This window comes from Varroa destructor, unplaced genomic scaffold (assembly GCF_002443255.2).
Source record: "Varroa destructor unplaced genomic scaffold, Vdes_3.0 BEIS01000003.1, whole genome shotgun sequence".
Lineage (NCBI taxonomy): Eukaryota > Metazoa > Arthropoda > Arachnida > Mesostigmata > Varroidae > Varroa > Varroa destructor.
The window spans coordinates 38,096,099-38,114,940 of record NW_019211456.1 but is presented as its reverse complement, the minus strand read 5'-3'; the positions used below and the strand labels follow the sequence as shown (position 1 = coordinate 38,114,940).

At 41.3% G+C, this 18,842-nt stretch overlaps 3 protein-coding genes across 11 annotated transcripts in view; 1 reads left to right on the top strand and 2 right to left on the bottom strand.

Annotated features, from left to right (window-relative positions):
- Window positions 1-1,761: 1,761 nt before the first annotated feature.
- Window positions 1,762-3,343, bottom strand: LOC111246326 (uncharacterized). 2 transcript variants are annotated; one of them, XM_022795760.2, is made up of 3 exons: window positions 3,298-3,343; window positions 2,365-2,880; window positions 1,762-2,024 (listed from the first exon to the last, which is right to left on the bottom strand). In XM_022795760.2, the coding sequence occupies exons 1-3, from the start codon at window positions 3,307-3,309 to the stop codon at window positions 1,962-1,964; spliced, it is 591 nt and encodes a 196-aa protein (XP_022651495.1). In that variant the 5' UTR covers window positions 3,310-3,343; the 3' UTR covers window positions 1,762-1,961. The 2 variants fall into 2 exon arrangements, with proteins under 2 accessions (XP_022651495.1, XP_022651494.1); XM_022795759.2 differs by lacking the exon at window positions 3,298-3,343 and adding an exon at window positions 3,074-3,280.
- A 3,247-nt stretch (window positions 3,344-6,590) lies between these two features.
- LOC111246560 (cuticle protein 14-like) lies at window positions 6,591-8,565 on the top strand. The gene is made up of 3 exons (XM_086983673.1): window positions 6,591-6,747; window positions 7,208-7,672; window positions 8,364-8,565. Exons 1-3 carry the CDS (start codon window positions 6,742-6,744, stop codon window positions 8,406-8,408), a joined length of 516 nt encoding a protein of 171 aa, XP_086839799.1. The 5' UTR covers window positions 6,591-6,741; the 3' UTR covers window positions 8,409-8,565.
- A 2,186-nt stretch (window positions 8,566-10,751) lies between these two features.
- LOC111246325 (exocyst complex component 5-like) overlaps window positions 10,752-18,842 on the bottom strand; it is a 22,374-nt gene continuing 14,283 nt past the window's right edge. For 6 of the 8 annotated variants that reach the window (XM_022795756.2, XM_022795750.2, XM_022795753.2 and 3 more), the window contains exons 3-9: window positions 15,216-15,389; window positions 14,655-14,774; window positions 14,218-14,475; window positions 13,678-13,893; window positions 13,200-13,492; window positions 12,792-13,011; window positions 10,752-12,650 (exon numbers count right to left, since the gene is read on the bottom strand). In XM_022795756.2, coding sequence (XP_022651491.1) covers window positions 11,790-12,650; window positions 12,792-13,011; window positions 13,200-13,492; window positions 13,678-13,893; window positions 14,218-14,475; window positions 14,655-14,774; window positions 15,216-15,389 — 2,142 coding nt within the window. In that variant the 3' untranslated portion in view covers window positions 10,752-11,789. Of the gene's footprint in view, window positions 12,651-12,791; window positions 13,012-13,199; window positions 13,493-13,677; window positions 13,894-14,217; window positions 14,476-14,654; window positions 14,775-14,886; window positions 14,986-15,215; window positions 15,390-18,842 lie in introns of those variants that run through there. The other 2 variants (XM_022795758.2, XM_086983637.1) reach the window with 2 other exon arrangements.

Genomic DNA, 18,842 nt, shown 5'->3' with positions numbered 1-18,842 from the left:
ACGTCAACGAATATATATGTATATGCTAGAGCATACACGAGCCGACAATGGGTTACATCCTATTTCATGAAATTCTAGTCCATTTGGCCCAAGGGTGCGTGCGCCTTATCACTTTCTGTTCACACAACTAGCATTGAAGTTTACCTCCGTCATCAACGTAATAACAACCATAATCTATCAGATCACGTCTCTCATCGATTAACGTCTGCTCAGTGTTGATTACGTACCGCACGTTCTAACAAACTATTGTAATACTGCTATTTAAGATCTTACAGAAATACAGTTAATTTACGTATACAATTGTATTTATATAGATACGGTTGTACTGTATACATTGTATGATGTATTTACAGACCGTGTAAGTAGCATATTCACCTATTAAAGTTACATGAGTTTGAGGCAGTGAAAGTTCTCTGGGCATCAATAATAGCGGGGTATCTCGGGGTAGCTGTGACGGAAATGATTAGAGACAGAGAATAGTCTCGCGTAATACGGATGTAATCCCCTTTGATAGAGTTTACAGTTAGTTGTCTAACCTTTTGCTGCACTTGAGTTTTTTAAGGTATTGAATGAAAGTACTAAGCGCTTAAATCTTTGAAGGTCTGGAAGGGTACCTTAGATTATTTCATCTGAGTTGTTCACAGCATTTCAATTCCGTCGCTAAAGCAATGCTGAACCACAAGCAATTTTGAATACCTATCAACACTTGAGGTTAAGCATTTCGCAGCAAGCGAGGGAGGATACGTGCTGTTCAAGGTCGGCAGTAGTGACATTGATATTTAACTCATGTCTGCCCTGCTAACATAGACTTCAACCCACGCCTTCGATAGTCCAGTTTACAATTGACCTATTTAATTCTTTTAGTGCGACAAGTATCGATAGACGCCTGACAAAAAAAGAACGACATTAAAGCACGTTCTTAGGTACCTTTCAATGTGCCAAGTCAAAAAATCGCCTTCAGAGCACCTGAATAATGTTGGCCATTTGCCTCAGCTCCAAACCTACAGATCTAAGTTTCAGTATATAAACATGAACAATACGAATTATCTTGAACGACAGATTAGAGACGTCGCTTCTCTAGCATTTAGATGTTTATAAAATAAATATATATATATATATATATATAAAACTGGGTTTAATGAAAAATAAATTTAGGGTTCTCAAAGTGTACTTTACATTTTCGTTCTTTCTAAAAAGTTGTATAGCAAATATTGTACGAGCAGTTCAATTATTGGAAAATTTCCCCTTTACTTTCATGTCGCTTAAAATGAGCAAAATCATATTTCGAAAAATCCCCTTTTAACTGGTTGTGACTACTTGTACATAAAATTTACATAGAAATTTCGCTAAAATCATCATTGTCGAACTTAAGTGCTATGGCGTATCGAAGCTTAAACACACTTCGCCGATCTTATCTTTGATCACTCTTACATAAATAGGATGTCCAAAAAAAAAAGGATAGAAAAACAACATTCATTTTAAAGGACGACTTAATTAACGACCGGTAAAGGAATCAATACAGGTTCGAGACTATCACAGCCCCTAGCGATTGCCCTCTACGGTACGATTTACCGTTCGACTAACCTTTACTTGTTAGCTTTCTTTAGGTCTTAATGAGCGCATATGTCCCGTGTCAAGAAACTATGGAAGAATATCATGACCATATACAATAAAAGGTTCAAAATACAAATCGTTCGTTGCCTTTAATAACGTTATTTTTGGCTAATGCCAATAACTCTGAAAATTTGATTACCCTACAAATCAATAAGCAAAGCCCTTTTATGGGAACTTTATTTACAATCAACGAATTACCCCGGCATAAACCGAGTGACCTAAAGTACAAAGTAATGTAGTGATTAGGACAGATATCGGACATAGGTATGCACAATGAGCCATAAAGCGTTCAGCCTCCGCATGATGAAATTTGGCGTATGAACGGAAAAGTAGATTGCTAGGATGACCTAAACCCGAGTAGGCTCACGGTTCTGGGCGCCAGCGAATGTGCCATACGTCGGCAGAGCCACCTGTGCGTAACGGAAGTTACTTAGCAAGAAAATCATCATTTATTGGCTTCAAAAACTACCTAAACGCTTCCTAAGTCTGTAAGATGGATCTTGAACATTTCGTAAAATATCGGACAACCTAAGAGATACGTAGACGCTGGGCTGGCTATGCATAACCCAGCCTAGCTTTGTTCTCGTATATAGTTTTTTTCTGCGCGGCGCAATTAAAGTAGATTGCAGAATTGCACATTAATTCAGCATTGACGGCGGCCGTGAAATGGACGAGTGAATGAATGGCCTCATGTGTAAATTTACTAAGTAGAAGTAACCGTATGTATGTATGTATGTGCGTCTTGCTTACCTGACTACCAATTGTTCGAATCTGAGGTCGCTCAGGTATGAGAACCGGTTCCTCTACATGCGGTGGGGCAAACGGTCCATACTTGAGCGCAGCGTCGTTTCCAGAGATAGCGGTCGACCCGATATAGACGTCGTTGGGGTTCTTCGACTCAGTTCCAAGTTCATCCGTCGACACGTCCGCGCGATATCCGTTCTCATCCGCCACGTATCTCACAACACGAACTCGGCCATCGCCGAGGTTGATTGAGTACTCTCCTTCAACGCGACCACCCTCGTCACGTTTCTCCGTGTGTCCGTATGATCCATTTGTATCATCCAATTGGTAACTGTACTCATACGGCCGAGGAGGGCCATAAGTGGCCGTACTTCTGCCTGCACTAGGCGAGTTAGTGGTTCCACCGTAGAGCTCTGCCCGTGGCTGAGATGTGCTCTGAACTCTAGGCTGCACCTCGGGACGATCCTGCGCTAGTACAGAACCCTCAAATAGGGCCGACGAGACGAAAACGACGGCAGCTGACTGAAACAAAGTGAAGCATACTCTACTGTTCTACTTGACGTGCATAGTACAGTAACGCTAAATAAATTCGTTGAACAGATAGTATTTTGATTAACGACGACCGAAGTTAAGCCAGTACATCGCGTTGAGTATTGTAATTATAATAGCACGGGCGACTGGGGATTTAGCTTTCGTATAAAAAGCTAGACACGACCTGTCTGAATCCTTTAAAGTACGCAATGTGTTTCTCGGTAGCCATGAGATTCGGTTCTCCATAACTACTCCATGTGTGCACATCCCGTTAATTCTACCTTCCAATTGAAGAACACCATTTCAATTAAAACTTTACAGAGAGTCATTTTGAGTTTCTACAAAATGTAAATTCGAAATCTTTCCGCACGTGTTGATCAGCAGCTAACAACACTACCTGAATGATACCTGCAAGAGCATAGTTGAGCTGCGTGTGACTGTGAAATATTACTTGTCTTGAATATATTTATACCCCTGAGCTTCGAGCAGCATTATACTGCTACTGTAATTAATTAATAAATAAATGATAAACAGCTAAATTCTAGTCTGCCAGGGCCACATGTCATTAGATCGATCGCGTTTCCCTTTATCTCGCACGCATCTAGTCCACGCAGTAGACCCCAGTCGACTACAGTATCATTTCTTAATAAATAAAAAATGATATATTACCGTCTGCATTTATCAGATATTCTATACAGAAATCATCCGGCAGCGGCTGCGGAACGCTAACTTATGGGATAGCTAGATGCTACGGGGTCGTGTCCTGGCGTGTCGTGCGGGATTGTTGCCAACGGTAATCACATAATAATAACAATGATAGAATGATCATCGTATAGCAGCGGAACACGGCGTAACGTATAGCCCTATTGCTACAATCTATCAATGTTTCGATTGGCTTTTCTCTATGAGATCATGTGAACATAATCCATCGAGGATCGACAGAGAGCTTTTTCGTTTACAATGTAGAATCTGTGTGCCTTTTGTTGCAGTTGTTTTTATTGAATTTGCTTCTCGAGGATTGAACTGATAAAACGAGAGGAAGATCCCCACGTGAATAGGACACTCGTCTAGGGGGTATAGTCCAGTAGAATGGCCAAAACCTGTCTACTATTGCCGTTAAATGAAGCGGCGAATATAACTTCGTTTTGAAACCAATTGGCTTTGGCCATTATCGTTGAATGGCGCACAGGCCTGCTAACTTGTTTCAAATATTAGCGTGGCATTACGCACTATAATCCTGCACGAATCCCTTACGAATGCCCATTTGTACAATGATCGATACAGACATTCAAAATGTCGATTATGCTGTTACCTGAAAGTTTCCACCTAAACGTGTGGAGCGTTTTCGATGCCTGCATGCTTAATTAAAGCTAACAGGTAATCATATCGTAGTTTCACTAGCAAACAACATAGGATATAAAAGATCCATTACTATTTATCAGGTGTGGCTGCTGTCACAGAAAACATAAGCGTACGCGTGATATAAACGTGGAGTGAAGGGTGAAATCGGTTTACGCTACCTGACTAACAGACCCCGATCTATCTATTCTTAGTGGGATATTTACGCGACCCAAATTGAAGAGAAATTTTCCAGATCGATTTCAATCCAGGCACGTACACTATTGAGCTATTCATGCCAATTTAATGAACGTTTTCTCGCCAAAAGCGTCAATGCCTCGAAAGACTGCACTGCGTAGCAATTCTTTTTTTTTTTTTTTCGAAAAAGTCGCAATTTTGATAAATGTATTTGTTTGCCAAATATGTTGACGAAACTATCTGGCATTCGGTAATCGATAGGAAGGTGTTTTTCTGTGGTACAAAATAGTAAAACGTTTAAAGTCAGACCTGAAAATTTGGCTGGTGACTCTTTTCTGCGCAGCCCGAATGCCAAAAAGGATAGTTTACCAGGGTCACAGTTTGATACTTGAATACTTTCTTGCTAAATACGTTTTCAGGTAGTTGAGAGTTGAATTTACATGGGGTGGTCACCGCGGTATCCGGATAAACAAGTGCACCACTAGATTCGTCGATAAAAAAAAACTATTAACAGCTACCTAACTTGCAAAATGGAAAGCTTACATCGTAGTTCTATCGTGAAGGAATGTCCAAGAGAAAAAGTTGTCTATAGAATAAGATGGCATATACCGCAACGAAAACCAAACGCAATACGTGACGTCGATAAGACTGAAAATTTCTAATTATTTGGTATACATCAGGTGGATAGTAGAGGGCAAGGCAGATTTGATCTGATAAAAAAGCAATATTATAAGCAAAAGTCTTTAGAATAAGACGAAGGAGTTGAAAAATGACTTCCTTTACCAATTAGTGCATAAAATTAGATACCGCTTATTGTGATGGACAGGGTAATGCGTCACCACCAAGTGCGACGGACTAAATTCATCCGTACGATTTCTTGATTTAACAATGCCTGAGTATAATCTACGCCTCATTCGCTCCTGACTGATAGAATGAGGTAGGTGAAGGAGGTATGAATAGAGCGAATGAGGCCGTCTAATGAAGTATGGCTTCAGCAAAAATTAGCTTTGAGAGGCCTCAACTTAGCAATAATCGACAGAGGTACACATAATGCATAAAAACGTCGCACTTTATATTTTCCTATCATCAATATGTGATATTTCATATTTTGCAAAAGCTACATCAAAAAGGGTAAACCGAGTACACAGGCACTCTGCGCATTTTACAAGCTACAGAATGCAGTCTCTGCAGACAGTATTATTAGATCAATCTATTGAGAGATTTGCATGTTCGAAACCGCATAAACTTGGGCTAAAATTTATGACCCTACAGTATTAACTGTCTGGAGATACCGCCCTATGGGCTGATTTACGATTGCATTAGTCCACAGTAAGGCTAGCTTCAATATGTCCGACGATCACGTCTCTGTATCCGCTTCCCCTTGATCCCCAAATGCGAGACCTAACGTAGAACCTACTGCGTAGTGAAATGCTTAATAATTAAGTAGATTCGAACCCGGGCAACTATCTTCATTGCGTGCTCTGCAAGTCCAGATGACGCCTGGTTAAAACAGGTTCGTCCCTGGCTCAATCGATTTTTATCCGTATAGTATTTGTCGCGGTTCCTGCCATTGATCAGCGGTCGCATCAATCGCTGAAACGTCGCGTTCCGTCTACTCGTCGGTCTTTTCTAGGACCGCTCCTAGATTCTGTAGTTAAACATCGTTTGCATCTATCGTAGCACATAAACACGCAGCAGCGGTTCGGATAGCAAGCCGTTTGGATCGTCATCGCCGTGACCGCCAACGCTATCGTTAAACGATTGAGAACCGAGATAAATAGGCTCTGGATTAGATCCGAGCAACAACCTTCTGTTTTTCATAGCTGCCATAAATACGTCCGTCTCTATTTGGTAGCTGCGTGCCTACAAACACGAAGAGAGCCACGTTGCCTCTGGGGAGACCCGCTTCAACGGATGTAGGCGCTGTTGCTGTCGCTCTTGTCGTCTGCTCGTGGCGAAAAAATTTAAATAGCATCCACTGGCTTCTCTCTCTCTCTTCTCCATCTTGAACTGGTGACGCTTAGGCAAACTGTTCTATCCCACGGTAACAAGCTCGTTGCCGTTTTGTCGACTTGGGGGTTTGTTTATCTTTAACTTCATCAGCATTGCTGCCGTGGCGTTGTCTTTGACAAATCAAGGTAGAAGTCAAGGTCCTTCGAGACAACCCGTCCCGACATGATGCGCACACAAGGGTTGCTACAATAAGAAAGGGTTTCGTGCATCTAGCTGATCAGAAGGAGAGACGTGCTAGTTAGACGCCGTAGTATATAAACTGCTGTTAGCGACACTCTAATCGTCTACCAAGCTAGTTTAATCATGAAGGTAAAACATAGTACTTGGATTGATACGTTACGTTGCACTAAGAAGAGACTAAAACTTTGATATTTTTAATACTGACCTCTTCGCGGTCATAGCTCGAATTGCAAGATAACCAGCCATTAAAGCTGTTGCGTGTTCATCGCCCTAATGATCAAAATGTTTTTAGGCAAACTAAACATTTAGGTCATTCATTAAGCTTTCCTTAAGAAGTCTGTAGCCTGCATGTATGTTTATATAAGCCAATTTGTTGCTTTTTGGCTTGTAATAGCTCTGAACATGTACGATTTTTCAACTGAATGATTCAACTGGATCCAGGTAGGCCACCTTGGTTTTGTCGAGCTTACATTATGTCTCTTGAATACGTACGACTTACAATTGTATGCGCTATCCATGACCCTCTGTGAAAATACAGCATTCAGAAGAGTGAAATTTAATTAGTGGCAATAATAAATCAACATTTTAGAAACTCCTGCTTCTGGCGCTGGTTAACGCGGTCGCGTGTCAGAATCAGCTGCGACTTGACCAACAGCAGATCGGGCAAGGGCGTCCAGGCCTTTACCGTTCGGCTGTTACCGCTGAATCTTTACGGCCGTATGAGTATGGCTATCAGCTGGACGACACGAATGGCTCGCATGGACACATCGAGAAGCGGGACGAGCAAGGTCGAGTCGAGGGCGAATATTCAATCAATCTCGGCAATGGTCGAATTCGTGTAGTCAGATATGTAGCTGATGAGAACGGCTATAGGGCCGACGTCACCACAGATGAACTCGGAACCGAGTCCAAGAACCCCAATGATGTTTACATCGGATCCACCGCAATCTCGGGCTTCGATGCCGCACTGAAGTATGGTCCCTTTGCGCCGCCCCATGTTGAACAGCCGCTCCTTGTTGCTGAACGTCCTCAGGTGCAGACGATCAATAGTCAGGTAAGATTAGCATTAGACAGATTCGTTTTGCATGCATGAAGTCATATTTCAGTAGTTACAACTGACTGGCATGTGTTGAGCCAGGCGAGTTTACCCCCCAAAATCTATGGATTTAGTGAGTCGACTGCTTCCATACGCAATCATACCCATATAGTCTAGCTCACACCTAAAGAATTGTTCAACACACGCTGACAGTGATCATTCATGCACGAAGAGTTCCTCTGTCCCGTGAAAATATTAACTGGAAAACTTGGGCTGCATGGATGGTTGTACTGGCGATGTGAAGTAATCCGCGCTTGAGATCGAGCATGGACATGCTTTGCTTCCAGTTGGGGGCCAGGCGTAAGAAGCAGCGCCTGGCAGCACTGCTGGATATTTTGCTATATAGTAAAGAATGACTGGTGAAAAAGACAAGTGTGTACAATTCACACTCGCTTTGCTGTGACGTTTATTGAACCGCTTTTTTCTCTTCAAGTCCAACTACAACAAGGATTAAGTTTCAAGTTTAATGATTATGGATAATTTTCGGACAATGTAATTTAAATAATATCTGTTTTGATTATCGCAGATATTGGCCTTTAACGTAAGAGTGAACATTCTCTGCTCAGATTGTGTCCTGGCAAGAAAAAAATCATAATATGGGTTCTTCAATTAGCAATAGTAACGAACGATGATTGCGTTACGTTCTCAGGTTGCCCTGCCCACGTACGGAACGTTTGCCGCACATAACGGTTAGTCTGCAATAAGCAGATACTGTTGAACACTGCGTAAGTCAACAAAATCAGCTTGACAGGCTTGTTCCAACGCAAATCTCATTTGCCCTTTCAACTATATTTATATGCGCGTTTGATACATGATAGGAAATAAACGATGCTAGACGGAAAAATACCAAATTACATGGAATATTTATTTTAACACTATGCCTTTCTGTATGAGACAACGTGATACTAAGTACGAACAGGGTGATCTAGCTATTCAAGCGATGCGTGTCTTCTTCTTCCTTAAGTACCTATAGTCAAATGGACTACATTGCCATTTTGTAATAAGCACACGTACGGTAATATTTCAAGGTTAAAAGGAAGCATTGTAACAAATAGCAGTTGTTAGAAAACGTCGACAGCGCGGTATTTTCTGTGCGACAACAATTCACTATCAACTTCTTTGGTGTCATAGTTCCTATATCTATTTTAAAGACGCTACGATATGGGTCTGAAACAAGATGACAAGATGCCTTAAGAGGAAGGAATATGCACTGTTATGTATCATGAAGCAACCAGAATATAAAAAAAGTACATGTTATTCCTACGAGCGAGTCGTACCAGTATACTGAGGATGACAATAACGAACGAAAAACAAACACGGCATACACGTATGTACATGCTAACTGTGTTTTGTATATGTCCCTTACAAACAGACCTCTGCAATGAAGTATTGGGTCTGTAATGAAGTACGTCTACTAAACGACGAATAGACGAAACGAGATAGATTCATGATACAACTAAGAGATGAATATTCAAAAAATATGTTTACCTTTAGGTTAATAGCATGTTCTTCCCGACTGGATTTTATGCGAGAATAACATGTACTCGTCTTAATGGCAAAGTAATATTAGTAGTTGTGTCATTTTCTCCTACAAAATATTCTCTTGGGCTGACAATATCTGCTAGCCCCGCTGGGCTTTGGTCAGTACGAAGCTTGTCCAAAATCAGGGTTTGAAAGCTCCTAAGGGTATAAGTGAAACATTTACTATGCGATTACTAAGACATGAGAATCATAGAAGCAGCTGTTTTCCGTCTATACACCGAATTTCTACTTAAACGGGCCTCTCCTTAGCTTCAAGGCGGACGACAGGCATGCGATTGATATAAATCATCAGACAAAGGGAATTAACGCTGGATTTCATTGTAGGACAGAAATTGAATGATTCAACTGGTTAGGCAAAGCTTATTTGGATCTCTCAGAGACATACGAGCGAAATAGAAACTGTCGTTAATTTCTTCTATCTTTTATCTTACCTTCTTATGTTGGTGCTTTGGGGTACAAACAATTAAGATGTCCGTCGTTAGTAGAAGACTTTATAAAAAGCTTTGTACGACGGTTTAAGCGATTAACGTTCTTGCTGTTACTACCATTATGCGCAAATACTCGAAAGGGATGAAGTGTTACAGCGGCACAACGTTTCTTTTATCCGATCTTTTATCCGACAGTAGTATCTGAATGACGTCTGAAGAACGCCTGCACAAACGTGCAGGCATGCGTTAGGGCTAATGATGCTTCGGTAAATTAAAAACTATAAAATAGGCCGACGCAAAAAATCTATGCGAACTGATGCAGCAGATAAACTAACCAAGATATCAATATTAATAGTAGTAGAATAATGCATATATATCTATCTTAGTTTATCATTCTTTGAAGCGGTAATCGTTAGAGGCTTAGATGCGAGAGATTCATTCTCGCCCAGGGCACGTTGCAGACTGGTAGTCAGAGCGGAGCACTAAAAATCTAGCAAAAGGAATGCCAGTCGATGATAAGTTCAAAACAGTCGGTCGAACCAGCGAACCAGAAAGCACGGAACGTTACTCATAATGTTCCGTGCTGCCGTAAAGTGTTATGAGTGCTATGTTTTAGTTTATCACCTCTATGATGCACTACATCGACGGCCGGCAATATGACCGTATAGAACCCAACGGCCTTGGTAGGATGCTGGAGCACCTAACTGAAAGATATCGCTAACGACTTATCTTAGTTAACACACATTGCCATAACCAGAATACTTTCAACATGAATTACGTACATTTATGGAATCTAATAGCAATCCGACGGTTGCGTACGGTGAAAACGTAATGGATTATATGTTCAGGTCGCGTACGTTTATATAGTCAGTTGAGAGGCAATCTTGTTAAGATGCTAACGTTAGCATACATTGTGATTCATTATCAGTTTGGCGTGTCGCAACGATTCTAGCCTATATAAACGCTAACTTTACAAAAGTTCCCATACAAACAAAGAGATCAATTCAACTATGTGCTGATGATTTGTGCTGTATATTATTGTCACATATTTGCAAGAATAAACATAATTTCTTAGATAAGCACTACTCTTGCTTTATTGATATCATTTGCAAAGAGGCACGTAGAGATAACTGCATTGTTTTATACACATTTACTATCACAGTCCGCTATTGTTGGCCTGTCTTGTATTATATAGAATATAGGTAACAGATACATATATATATATATATATATATATATATATACTATGGCAAATTCTTGTGCAACAACACCACTGGGCTTATCTAAAAAGGTTGCTAGAATGTAAAGTACTCGGTACAACATCGAGTTCGGACAGTGAGACTGCTAGCACTTGAGCTCTTGTTTGTCTTCTGCATCACGTTTCCGTCCTTTGCATGCGTTCATTGAAAACTTGCGTGCGTGACGAAGTATGATACGGATACAGAACTGTTATCTTTTGACAGACAAGCTGCATTAATCATGCCAGAACCGAGAAACAAAACGGATCTTGGGATCTTCTCCTTCTTAAAGACAACCACAAAATGTAGTGTACGCCTGTGTAGCTCATTAAGTACTAAGGCATTTCTTTGGTATGCTTTGTTGTGTTACACTATTCCAGTATCAGTACTTCCGTTAGCTCCTTACGAGGCCCTAGCTAGCAGTATAGAGTTTGCTTAACTTAACGCAACTTTCCTTCCAAGAGATTTCAGCGGATGCGCGTTTACATTTTGTAATTCGTTCAAAACTAGCTTTTCGAGCTGCTATTCTAAGCAGTGTTATCCATTGGCAATAGCCTCTGAATAACCTTAATCTGTTGCCATTTTAAGCCATGGTCGAAAATGTATTTCTCCACGATGACGCCTCTTCACGACGCTTTCGCCGATGTCAGTTCTATCAAGCGACACCAACGAGTCAACAACTGTCGTTTGAGCATAACATCCGAATACAGAACAGCCAAACCAGGCGAGTTGGCAGCGCGCCATGCCAATCTTAAGAGCATTCCCAAATGGAACGCGTGGAGGGCATTGAGGATCCAGCTTTTGATCTTGAGCCTGAAAACGTTGAAGGTCATTAGTACTTGGCTCCTCCCGCCCTCCGGCCTTACACTATCCACCGGCTTCTGGAAAGAGTACGGCGAGCAGCTTGTGCGATCGACAATCCTCTCGAAGCTGAATAAATTCCCGTGCTACGTGGGCGTCTATCCGGGACATGGCGTCGCCGTGAAGAATGCCCAACAGATTTTCTGCAGGGACAATAAGTAGATTGCACAACTTGTACAGCGTGTCAAAAACCTCGATCATGATTGGTAGCTGCAGCTGGGCTATGATGGTGCGGTACTCGGTGATGTCGCATAGAAGGCCCAGGCCGGCATTATGCGAATAACGGAAACGCCGGATATTGCTCAAAAGCGCTTTATGGAAACGTCGACCAAACTCAAACATTACTTGCCGTTGATTTTGGCCGTCAAGGGATTCGTCAAATGCAGTGATGCAGTTTCGCGTGTACATGATCACTTTTCTGGCCGTAGGACTGGTCTGATGATCTAAGAATTCGTTGTACTTTTGTTTCTCTAAAAGTACCCTTATCCACGCAGTGTACGACTTAATCGATCTTTTCAAACCGATCCTAATTGACTCCTCTAACGCTGATTGTGACTCCCTTTTTGCCCGAAGAGCCCTGCCTTCTTCAGCCGTACCGGACAGAAGTGGGAGGATTTCTTCGTAGAAAGTGTTCTCCACCAAATGGAATATAGCGTTGGTCTGGTAAACACTCCGTAGGAAATGCTGTTTTGGCTCCTGGTTGTGGTCTTGTGACACAGGAATCGTTTTGATGCCAAGATGGACCCCATAGAGCAAATGTTCCCGGACGAACTTGTGCAAGAATAGTTCCCACAGGGCTAGTGCCTGACGGCCACAATCTGATCCTCGAAGAATCAGTGATGTGCGTTCAAACGACTCACGTAGTTCCTACGAAATAAACAAGATATATTAGATAGTGAAACCCTTTGAAAAGCAGTTTGAATCGACAGGATACCATTTTAGTAAGCCTTACGAAACTGATCGATTTCGGCGGCCTTCCTAGGTAGGACAGGCACGCATTATTCTTACCTGTAACATATTGACGGCCAAGGTTTCACAAATGAAGGTTTCTCCTCCATAGTCTTTAACGGATGGTGCGACATTGATAATTGTGGCCGCCATGGGGGCAATTTTCGACTGAATTCCTCGACGAAAGTCGCGCAGAGGTGATGGTGTAGTCGACTTTCGTAAGTGACCAATCGATTGGTAGTACGCACGAATAAGTTCATCCAATCGGGTCCTCATACAGCTAAAAGAGTTCCAAGGCCCAGATTAACATTCATTAGCTTTTTATGTGGCGTCTACCCAAACCGACATAACCTAATCGCATAGTTATTGTTGTAATGCTATTGAATATATATAGGCCCTAAAATATGCCAGCTGGAATCTAATGACTTCCGCTGGGACACACGAGCGTCCTGTGGAAGCGATGTGTACCTATATTCCAACGCTTGATACGTGCGAATATAGGGTTGAAAGAGCTCTTTTGGCACTTTCCGAAGTTGGTTTTTTGTGGCAATATCCATAGGGATCTCTTCCTGAAGTTCCTCGCACAGACGGCGGGTTTTCGTGTAGAGCTGGGCCATTCTGGCTAGATGTAGCTGGCGAGCAGTCGTTGATGTAAAATCATCTTTGGACAACTGCATTTGTCCAGTAACATGATTGGCAATACGGACGCTCAGTGTATGCAAGACAAACTTGCCCATCACACATTCGGGGTAAGGAAACACCTAAACGAAAGATAATGTTAGAGGTTATCTTTAATAATTTTATGTGAATCACCAACAATATTAAATTGAAAACCAAAACATACAATTAAGGTTATTGTTAAGGAGATACTTAAGGCCTTAGCGTGGATGAACTGAATACCCACTAGTATTAAGAACAGAAATTAGCAGTTCAAATGGCGACTGACCTTTTGAACGAGGTTTGCTACCTTTCGAGTTAACGGCATAACATCCTGAAACACATCTGGGTGGATAAATGCCTTTTTTTGGGCGTTCAAAATGAACTGATCTACACAGGCTCCATAGCCACGAAAATTGCTCATGAGACCGACAATTTCTTTCATTTTTGCCGTATCTCCATAGCGTTGAGCAGTGGAAAGTTCGGCTAGTAGCTCTGCTTCAACCTGAAAAATCCATACAGTTACAATTCAGAAGGGGTTAATTCATTAAGACTTTTTTCATATTTATAATTACCCAATTCGTTTATTTGGGTTTCATGCAGATGAGAACAGATCCTATAATTCTTAGATATTCCTATTCTTTTTAAGCTCTTCTTCTACTTTTAAGCTAACCAATCGTTGCCAGTGAACGTTTGACGCAATAATTTATTAACTGTTAGAAAAAAAAACTAGCACCCAATCTAAGCCGCTGCTTCTCCGTAACCGGTCTACCAAATATAACTTTCTTCTATTGTAGCTGCTTCCTGAATATGTTACGAGACTATGCACCTTCGAGTATTCATCCGCTATCTTTTGTTTAGCGTCGTTGTAACGACTAGACATCAACTCGCTTGCGGCCAAGTGAAGTTTGAGGACGTTGTGAGCATGATCCGAAACACCCTTATGCGAAGCGTCATTTGCATCCTTCCTAGCAGAATTCAAATCGCCGGAGAGAATGGCTTCAAATTGAGCCACCAATGATTCAGCTTCAAGGAGCCGACTCCGCGGATAATCGTGCCCTTCAAGCATTTCACCAAGGTACGACGTCTAAAAAAAAGCGTAAAAAGATACGTACTTCAAAGTGGGTTTAAGGATGCCCTATTTGAGCCTAAACGTTCTACAGGGCTAAATGCATTCAAATAGAAGACAAAAACTATATTAATTTTACTTGTTCTTAGTTATGTTCTATGAACACAAATAATACTATTCAATAACTGTAAAGCTACCGTAGCGACGATATGGTCTACTTGACGTTTTGCGTGCTTGTATCTTTGACGGGTGGCCTTCTGCTGAGCCAGTAGTTCCTCGGTTCGTCTATGGAACGTTGATTCGATTTTGGAGCATCTCTAAAAAGGGTTGAATATTACGCAGCATTACTTTATTACGAAAACTACCTTTAGCACGAGATGATTCTTTTTGGCAACGAGATACGTACAACATTTAAGTTAACCCACGTACAACATGATTTCGAAGTTCGAGCGATGATCTCCGTACAGTTTACGGGCTGATTGTATATAACGTGCAACGAGTGGTGTGAAGTGATTTACTGAGGGTAAACTGAGGAAAATAAATCGCACAGAGGAAGTATTGATACTATCGTCTTCACTGCAATGGCCATCGACGTTGTCTTCACCATTCATCTTACCGAGCTATGCGTTCATTCTATTGAACCTGTTTTAATGAATTCACTTTTCAACCATCAGTACAGATAGTGTTAACCGCCACTGACAAGAAAACCCATTCATTTATCAAATGAATACAGTGAGTGACTTTGTACAGAACCCCACCTCTTCGTATCTGCTGATGGTGCGCTCCCTGAATTGGAATTCTTGGGTGAGTTCCCCTATCGCATGCTCGAACGTTTGCCTCAGGACACGAATGTCGTTATTCGTTTCGAGTGTTTCTCCGCCAAGGGCCTGGCGTGCAAGCCGCTCGACGAAGCTGTCAACATCAAACTCCTCCTGAAAGGTTAGTCGCCATCTTTAAGTACATCGCCATTGCAATGAAAACGGTACACAGCTGCTCTTGCCTCTTGCTAAGTTAAGCTTGTGGACACACATATATATATATGTATATATATATATATGCGAAAATGGTATAGGAATCCATCCGGGTTTTCAAGTTTCTTTATTTTGGAGCTATGACATTTTTTTATTTATAATAAATTAACGTTTGTGTAACTTACGTGCAAATCGATAAGTAATACAAATGTTATTTTAAAAAAATAAGTTTGAGGAGTAATACAGACACAAGCCTCTAAATTCAGTATCTGATTTTCCTGTGTGAAAATCTGCAAGCTTTGTCCATAGTGTGCGTGTTTGTAGGAACGCAGTGCGACGCTAACATCAAGATTATGAGTGACGAACCAGCAAAGTTCAATAAGGGTCAGAATATCTCAGATGTATCCCTGGCAAAAAAACAACAAAGTAAACAATGACCGGATACTCATCCGAAGGAGCCCCTTTTAAACCTCACTTACACAGGTCCTTTGGAAATCCCTGCTTCATACCCTTTGTCATGGCACCATAGCTTAAATTGTAGTTAAGTATTTGTGTTAACTGCCAAGTAGCGAAGCTCAAATCGCAGCAGCATCAGCAAGCCTTGACTGGTACATCCAGAGCCGTCACACCCTTTTAGGCATATTTCAATAGAATTCCGGCCAGCAACTGACCGGGACTCTGTAACCCGAATAGCAAGAATAATGTCGAACAGCAAGAACAAAAAGGGCCGCGGTGACGCATTCGAAAGAAGCGATTGAGAGCCCAACTACCTAACTGCGTTTCAGAGTTAATATATTACAGCACTTTAGTAACCCACCCATCTGAAACGGCCGCTGCTCTACCAGCGACGTTCCGTTAGCGTGAGGCTCGCGTAAAATAACTGCTCAATTCGTTTGTCTAGGCAAGACATGGCCATGTGCCTTCACATTGTTGTAATAGGTCGTTGGCATTGTCAGAGCAGGAAAAAGCTGTTCGAACTAATAATAATAATAACAACAATATCGCTGAGAAGGCAACGTTTTTTTCGATCTCATGTCCGAAGCAAAATGATTAAGGTCACGACAATGCTTATCGTCACATCACCTCTTGCCGTAAGAGTTAGTTAGAATTTCTGAAACTAACCAATGGATTATAGATTTCAAAAAAGTATTAGTACAACGCGGAATCAACCCTTTTCACCTGAGACTCTGCTTGACTGATTCGTTGTCGGCTGTGAAGTTGCAGTCCCTCAAACCAGAAATTTGACAGAGCCATTGTGTTAGTTATAACAGACTGAGACGCTTGAGTCAGTAATTTGTTGTGTTACATTCTTGTGTGTGTTGCATGTATTCGTATTTTTTTTTTTGTTTTGGGCATATTGTGTAAAACGCCATTTATCTTTCCGATCAGTTGCTGGAAAAAGCCGTCAACAGATCTAGTTTTCCCAAACGACTCTGATAATACTGTTTCTTATTTGATTGACTCTTCATCCTCAGCACCACAGTTGTTCGACTATACCAATACTTGTTAACTGGTCGTGAATAAGCAGCTTGCGTCTATTAGGCCTGATATATTTCTAGAAGGCATTTAAAACCTATCGTTTCTCTAATTTGACCCTTAATGGTTAGTCTACTTGTATGTGGAAAAAAATCATTATTAGGTACCATAACAACGAATTGTCTTCGCGCAAGGCCTATCTCCACCTAAAGAGAAAAATCAGTTTTTAATAAAACCTTACTTGAGACGAACCACAGCTAATTTTTCCCTTCAGAACTTTTCTTCAAACTTCAGAACTAGTTCGCGATCCCCATGCGAAACGCTGCCAAACTGTATTTGTAACTATATTAGAAGTGTAATTGTTAAAAACTTTGTCCGTAAATACAATCCAGTGGAAACCTACGTAAGTAACTAAATGCGTTTTACGAATCCTTCGTTAAAGCTGGTCGAGATAATAAGGGTTTCGCTCGTTTCATTCATTCATTCATCTATCCTTCCATCCAACCATCCAGAGAAATCATGCAATGACGACCTATATTAAAATAGCGGTCGACTAGAAGACTTGTTTGCTTGATATCAACACTGCCCTCAGTGGCGTCTTTGCTTAAGTCAGTTTCAGTTGTTGGCAATCTCTATGCGTTTGGCAGCGACGGGGGAAGATATTGCATTGGTTCGTGTGTCTGTTATGGCGAACACCAACAGCAGCGGCACTAACAAAGTAATATTTCATAAAGGTAAGAGGAGACCCGTCTGGGGATCAGATAAGTTAGCATGACATTGTTATTGGACAAGGTGGATGATGGTCAAGTGAGCCTCACCCTAGAAGAATGGCATGGCGAAGCCATTCTTCTGCCTTGTAATACGGTTCGTTTCGAGAAGTTGTCAACGGCATAAAAGACGGATTCGCATCACTGCTTTCGCCGACCCGTTTTTAAAAGCGCTAAAAGGCCAGCTCTACAGTCAAGAACGCTGGACTAGATAGATCAAAAGGGGCTCATGTTTTGTATGATTTACTTAGCATACTAGAACGCACGTTTATTCAATAGTATCGAACAATGACATCAAACAGCCGGGGTTGCTGGAAACGGAGCAGCGGAAACCGGCAGAAAAAATCCTTTGATGAAGCGCGTTTTTGTTTTATCTTGAAGTTGTTGTCGCTGAATATGACTCTGCTAATCGGCATCACAATACAGAATCGAGCAGTCATGGAGAAAATCATTACTGCTCAGAAGGTTCGCGAAGGTCGTACGGGCGATAACCGAGATCTTATTTTAGAAATTGACGTTCAATTGAAAACAATTTTGGGATATTTAATTAATATTTAACACACCCGAGAAACACGCACAAAAGCCTGTCTGTCAAGGACAGGTTCGCAGTACGACCGTTGAGATTACCGAAAAAGACTTTGTCCTCAAAGCAGGGACGTATATTAATATTTAATCTGGTACTGCCAAAGACGCGGCCCGAGCCAGAATGGTGCCCTGGACCAGAAAGTACCCAATCTTCAAAGTTATGCAAAGATACATGCAAGAACAGTAACATTTAAAATATGGTAACCCTATAATCTAGCATATTATATTAACGGGGGTTCCAACTCTGCCTATGCTGTATAGCGGCGAAAGTGATCGGGTCACAAGTGCCCGACGACATTTACGGAAGCAAAAGGCCGGGCCACCTTTGTAATTGTCTGTAACAAGACTAAATATCCACTGATTTTTATATTCACCTTCACAAACGTGGAAACGTAGTATATATGCAAGCTGAGCCAAAAGTCTTGACAGCTGAAAAGTTATATATAACTTATTATTGCTACTCTAACAGGTGTAAAATACAGACTTTTCAGCTGTCAAGACTTTTGGCTCAGCTTGCATATATACTACGTTTCCACGTTTGTGAAGGTTAATAATAAGTTATATATATAACTTATTATTGCTATTA

What these genes read in the sequence shown, in the direction of transcription:
- LOC111246560 (XM_086983673.1), top strand. An exon ending in TGCAGACGATCAATAGTCAG is followed by an intron (nt 7,673 to 8,363) that starts GTAAGATTAGCA and finishes TTACGTTCTCAG; the next exon opens with GTTGCCCTGCCCACGTACGG.
- LOC111246326 (XM_022795759.2), bottom strand. Translation starts at nt 3,118, where the DNA reads ATGGCTACCGAGAAACACATTGCGTACTTTAAAGGATTCAGACAG. An exon ending in ACTTTAAAGGATTCAGACAG is followed by an intron (nt 2,881 to 3,073) that starts GTCGTGTCTAGC and finishes ACTTTGTTTCAG; the next exon opens with TCAGCTGCCGTCGTTTTCGT. An exon ending in TTCGAACAATTGGTAGTCAG is followed by an intron (nt 2,025 to 2,364) that starts GTAAGCAAGACG and finishes CGTTACGCACAG; the next exon opens with GTGGCTCTGCCGACGTATGG.